The 5,946-nt window shown below is 35.0% G+C and overlaps 1 protein-coding gene across 1 annotated transcript; it reads right to left on the bottom strand.

Moving 5' to 3' along the window:
- Window positions 1-1,011: 1,011 nt before the first annotated feature.
- Window positions 1,012-5,940, bottom strand: LOC132052081 (disease resistance protein Roq1-like). Its single transcript, XM_059443439.1, has 4 exons — window positions 5,642-5,940; window positions 3,975-5,548; window positions 3,867-3,941; window positions 1,012-1,235 (listed from the first exon to the last, which is right to left on the bottom strand). The coding sequence occupies exons 1-2, from the start codon at window positions 5,909-5,911 to the stop codon at window positions 4,076-4,078; spliced, it is 1,743 nt and encodes a 580-aa protein (XP_059299422.1). The 5' UTR covers window positions 5,912-5,940; the 3' UTR covers window positions 1,012-1,235; window positions 3,867-3,941; window positions 3,975-4,075.
- Between the last annotated feature and the right edge of the window lie 6 nt (window positions 5,941-5,946).

Genomic DNA, 5,946 nt, shown 5'->3' with positions numbered 1-5,946 from the left:
ATCATGTTTCCTTTTTGCTAGAGGACGTTGGAAATGGAACTCACAATGCAATTTGAATTATAGCTTTTTACCTATTGGGGTGTCCTTAGAATCACAAGTAATTCAAATGAGAAAGCAAAGTAGCTTGACACTGTTGAATCTGAATATCAAAACAACTTAATGGCACCTTTAGGAATAAGGATATTGACATGTACATACAATCCCTATAGTTTTCGAACGGCTGGAACTGGATGGTCTAGACTATTAAAAATCTGATAGACCGTTAGCTCAGTGTATTCCTTTCATTCCTATGATGAATAAAAAGAGTTAAACATTTTAGACATTACAAGAAAAAAGAAACTTGAGGCAAGAGAGATTTACAAGTATCTGATGAGAGTCTGTATTACAAAACAAAAGGGTTGTTATGAAGGGACTAAACACCAAAAATAGACTCTGTAGGACTCTCTGCTTTCATGTATTCAAGTTGTTGGGGAAAATTATTCTCCGTTTTTTTTTAAAAATAGTTATCGATTTAAACTTTTTCTCGGTTAGGAAAACCAAAAGATAATTTACTATTTCATACCTATTTTACCCTTATTATTAATTATTGGGTTGGCAAGTTCATGGAATTCTTACTGGCTACACAACTTTTAAAGTATGTTTTATCAATTTCAATCATTAGGTTACTTAGCAATAATTAGGGGCGATATAGTAAAACTGATAGTTTGGTTTTTTGGGCTCGCCCAATAGGCGTATCGAAGTCGTCTAATAGTAAAAATGGGCGGAGGTAGTATTTCTCACAATGTTTATTACTTAGTGATGTCTTGCTCTAGTCATATTTTGCAATTGGCATAATTCAGCTATGCGTATAAGCATATCCACACAGATTCAATACTAACTTTATATTCCCTAAGTGACATCCTCATTCTTGATTTTTTTTAAAAGAGACATCTTCATTGAAGTAAATGAAGAACACGATTTGCACCTACTATTGAATTCTTTTGATCACATTGACCATGTGCCAACGCCGAATTATCGAATAAATCAATCTATTTCAGAAATGAATAAAAAAGTTGCAGAGCAAGTCCATCGAAGAACGAATAATTTAGCTTTCAACTTACTCATTAGCTGTATTTAGCACATCCCATCCTGATGTACTTGCTGATTGAGTAAGACCCTCCCTCCACATCTTTACCTTTTGCAAATCAGCAGTGCCCTTTAGATTTGCCAGGTGTTGTTTCTTTGGTCCCTCACATCTGAAGGGTCAACATGACAAAAGATTATTATAAGAAAAAAATGGCAAAATACTGTCACATATGCTATCTCCTAAAATATGGTTATGTAATATCTGTGGCCCGGAAAAATCGAACTTATAAAAAGTGAATTTATACTACAAAAAAAATTTCACGTTGAACAGAAAATTTTCTGCCAGGAGGTGTTAATCTTGACATGATCTCAATTAATTGAGTTTTAATCTTCTAAGAAAAAAATTATATACTTTTCCTTTTCTTTATTCATTTGATTTTTCTTTTGTTAATTATATTTACATTAATTAATACCTAATTAATTATTACAATGTTCCAATAAACCATTCCACCATTGAACCACCGCCAACCAAACACCTCCCTCCCCCACCTGCATTCTTCTTCTGATGATGATGAAAAATCCCCCCAAACCCTCCAAAAGAAAATATATAAGCATTGAATTAGTTAGTTACTGTATTATTCATAAATATATTCTGTTCCCTGAATCTCCTCTTTCATTGAGAGAAAAAAGCTCCAATTGTTTCTGTGTGCAGCAAATGCGCATAATTTTTTCCCATTTCTGAAAAGAAGCCCACTCGGCTCCGTGTCTGTCTCTCTAGAATATATGGATAACCCATCGGAGCATTCCTCGGATTCTCCTCAACAGCCCGAACCTCATGTAAATGATGACCAGCAACTTTATTTTGTTCCTTACTGCCACCCCACCCTTCTCTTCTGCTCCACCTTCACGCCACCCCCACTCCCACCCCCAAAACCGTTCTTCTTCTTCCCACTGCTCCACTCCAAAACCATTCTTCATTTTTCAAGGTAGCGATAAGAAAGACAGAGGAGATAGGTTTGATGGTGGGTGATGAAATTGTTTGTGGTGGAGAGGTGGGGATGATGGAGGCAATGGTGGTGGTGGCAATTTTTGTTCTAATTAAAACTCTTTTTCTTTAAAAACTAATTAGTTATGAACTTTTAGCCCCTACTGATATATAAAGTTTATAGGCTTGATCCATTAGTTGATAGATAAAAAATTGTGAAATTGAAGAGAACCATTTTTTTTAATTTTGGATTTTTCGAATTTTTATTTGTGGCTTTGAAATGATGAAGAAGAAGGGTTTGGGGCGTTGGGTGGGGTGGCGTGGAGGAGGTGGGGTGGCGTGGTGGTGGAGAAAGGGGAGGGGGTGGGAGTGGTGCTCATGAAGATGAAGATGAAGGGTTTGGGGTGGGTTTTGAGGGGGCGGGGGGGTTGGGGTTTGAAATGGAGAAGGAATGAAAAAAAAAGTATTTATGAAAATCTAATTTCTTTAAAAAAAATTATAATTTTTTATTTTAATATTAAAATTTTAAAATTAGTTTTTTATTATTATTAAAATTACATTCCACTCTCTCATTTTTTAATTATAATATTTTTTGTGCCACATCAGCTTTGAGGGAGTAAAAAATATCAATTTTAGATACATAACGTGTGTAATGGGACGACATGATAGTTTAAGTGTGATATCGACATTTTAGATATAGTTTAGGGGTGTTTTGATGTATTTTGCCTAAGAAAAATAGAAGAACTGTATGCTGTTGTCATTGGGCTTGGCTCGACTCCCAACCGCGTTTAACTAAATGGGAATTAAATTAACCTTAGTTGAGTCTTTAACTGCCATGTTATAGAAGCATTGGATTGCTTGAGCTTCTTTTAATTAAGAAGCTCCCAAAAAAAAAAAAAAAAAAAAAAAAAACCGAAGTAGCAGGAATGCCCTAGATAAGACTCCAACCTCGGACCACTAGACTTTCCAACATCTTAATTTGTGAATATTAACAGCGTTTTAGTGAAATTTTTTTGAGATAGGGGTAGACTTTTAAGATTAAATTGATTTTATCTATTATAAGCTGAAGATTCTAAAGTATAAGAGAAATCAAAAGAGAAAGGCCGCCATGGAATATTTTATATTATAATCTAAAATTAATTTATAATAAAGAAAATCTTTTAGGAATTTGTTATAGAATATACTTCTATTTTTATTAATTATTTGGTTCACATAGTCTATATATTTATATAATTACCCATTTTTGTACTTGTATAAATAGATATCGAGATTAATGTTAAAAAAAAAATTATTATTATTCTCATTTCTCTCTCTCTACAGAACGACATTAAGTTATATAGTCAACAAGTATTTCTCAATATCAACTTTTTTCCTCGAAAATAATATCTCTCTTTTTTAAGGATGTGTTACATAGATTAAAGAGATAAAAAAAATCATAACTTTTGTAAATAAAAAAAAAAAAAACATTGATAATGTAAAAAAATAGGACTCCGGGGTATGTTCCTTAGAAATGTAGAACGAATTTGGAATTGAACCGGGTATGTTCCTTGGGTGGTGAAAATGATTTTCACCCTCCCAAGAATAATATATGATTTACATTTTTACTATTACATTGGTATAATTTCATTTAATTTTAACTATAAATTATCAGATTGACTTAAAAATTTTAAACCTATTAATTGTCGGTTTTATAAAAAAAAATTTTTATTAAAAAAAAAAAATCATTAATTCCATCTTTATTTTAGAAAATAATATAAAAATTAATTATATTTTTTCTCGCATTTTTGCGCAATAAATAAGAGGTATTTCGAGTTACCTTAACCTCAATTGCTTGGTATATAGCGCTAATTTAGTTCAGCTAGCGTGGCCTCAAGCCAACTACTTAAGAAGTCTTTTTTTTTTTTTTTTTTTTTTTACAACCAACTCGTTCTGCAGTCTGCTCTCAATCTATCCTCATAGATCAAATGAACTCCCCACTGTCTCACAATGCGCCCATGGATAGATGCCTCAAATAAGTCATACTGGTTAATGCTCCCACAATCTATCTTGGGACATCTGCAGTGAAGCATACAATGGTATGTAGGCAAAGCAAACACACCAGCCATACGTTCTAGATGTTGTGCCCACTTGACATTCTTTCTCTATCACTTTAAGGTCTTTCAAATGATCATTGCATATCAATTTGGCTTTGATGAAAGCATAGTCATACTTCTCAGATAGCCCTGAACCAGGATTGCAGACACCTGCTCCCATGAGAGTCACACAGCATATAGCAAAGCCCTTGAACTTATCATTGTACCAATTAACGGGCAGTTTGAACAAGATCCTTTCCTCAACACTCTGATGCTTAAACCAAGTGGGAATTGCACATTCAGGAAAGACAATGGAACAAGTCACCCTGTGATCAGAGTTCAGAGAGGGGCGGATCACATCATCCATATTGTTTGAGAGAAACAAACTGAAAATCTCATCCAAAACTGAGCTACCATTGCTCTCCTCTCTATAAGATTGTTGATCAAAACTATAGTTGGTGAAGGAGACCAAATTCAACCGAGGGTACATTGGTAGCTTTACAATGCTTTGTTTTGCCAAAAAGTCTTCTGCATATAATTCCTCTATACTCGGAGGAAGTATGGGAAGTTCCTTAAGTTCCTGACAGTGTGTTATGTTGAGATATCGAAGGCGAGAAAGTCGACTGAAGATATCAGGTAAAGAAATAAACTTATTTCTGCTCAGATTCAGTTCCAATAAAGAAGGGAAGTTCATAAGAGCAGCAGTTTGGTTATCACATAAATTGCATCCACTGAGATCTAAGCTTTTCAATTCCCTCAAACCATGAAACACCCAGGCAGAGGGTAATATCAAACTGCCAGCACATTGACGCTTTACCTTCCGCCCTCTTCTTAACGATAGGACTTTAAGTTTGCTTAAGTTTCCAATAGAATCTGGTAGTTTCCAAATGGAAGTGTTGCCAGCATAGAGCTCCTCCAACTGGTTTAGATCACCTAGATTTTCAGGAAAGAATGCAAGTCTTGAGCAGCCTTTCAGAGTCAAACTTTTCAGTTTTCTCATCTCAGAGACACTGGCTGGGAGTCTTACAAGGTTTTGACATGAACGCAAATCAAGCAAGCTGATACCACTGAGCTGTCCTACTGATGAGGGCAATTCCCAAATTGCAGTACGTGCCAGAAGGAGCTCTGATAGCAATTCCATATTCCCCCGAATTTCGGGAAATTTTTCTAATTTCTCACAACCTGAGAGGTTGAAGCTTTCAAGAGATTCCATTTGAATACTGCTTGGTAAAGACTTGATACTTTTGCAGTTCTCCATATTCAAAAAGATAAGCTTTTTGAGATTTCCAATGGATGGATGAATTTCTACCAAGCTTATACAACTTTTCAGGATAATCCTCTGCAGATTTGGAGTCTCCGAAAAATTGGGTGTTCGGAGTAAATTTCCTGAAAAACTTAAATTGAGGATTGTCAACTTGTCAAATGCCTGTTCATAAAAAGAGACGAATAGAGATGTCAGCTTTAACATTCATTTTCTTTTCTTTAAATATGATTCTTTACTAATGGAGATCAATAATACCTTTGGCTCCTTGAAAATTTCAACGAGAGAACTAAAAGTCATATTGAGCCCAACAAGGTTTCCTGGTTCAAAATCTGCTGGTAAAGATTCAAAACTGTAGTATGACCAATCCAGCCATTTCAAGTTACTGGGGAGACACTCAATACGGTCACATATAGGGTCATGATGCCGGACCTCCTCCCCTTTGACAATGAGTAACCTAAGACAAGGCATGTTTCTGAATGCTTTGCTCCATTTGCATATATGTCGGTCTGAGCCAATTGGTACCATTATGCCTTTAATTGACTCTGTCCTCTGGAAAGAAA

The sequence above is a fragment of the Lycium ferocissimum genome, chromosome 4, assembly GCF_029784015.1.
Source record: "Lycium ferocissimum isolate CSIRO_LF1 chromosome 4, AGI_CSIRO_Lferr_CH_V1, whole genome shotgun sequence".
Classification (NCBI taxonomy): domain Eukaryota; kingdom Viridiplantae; phylum Streptophyta; class Magnoliopsida; order Solanales; family Solanaceae; genus Lycium; species Lycium ferocissimum.
Note: the sequence above shows the minus strand (reverse complement) of the source record. Positions and strands in the feature narration are given on the sequence as shown.

What these genes read in the sequence shown, in the direction of transcription:
- LOC132052081 (XM_059443439.1), bottom strand. Translation starts at nt 5,911, where the DNA reads ATGGTACCAATTGGCTCAGACCGACATATATGCAAATGGAGCAAAGCA. An exon ending in AAATTTTCAAGGAGCCAAAG is followed by an intron (nt 5,549 to 5,641) that starts GTATTATTGATC and finishes TTTTATGAACAG; the next exon opens with GCATTTGACAAGTTGACAAT.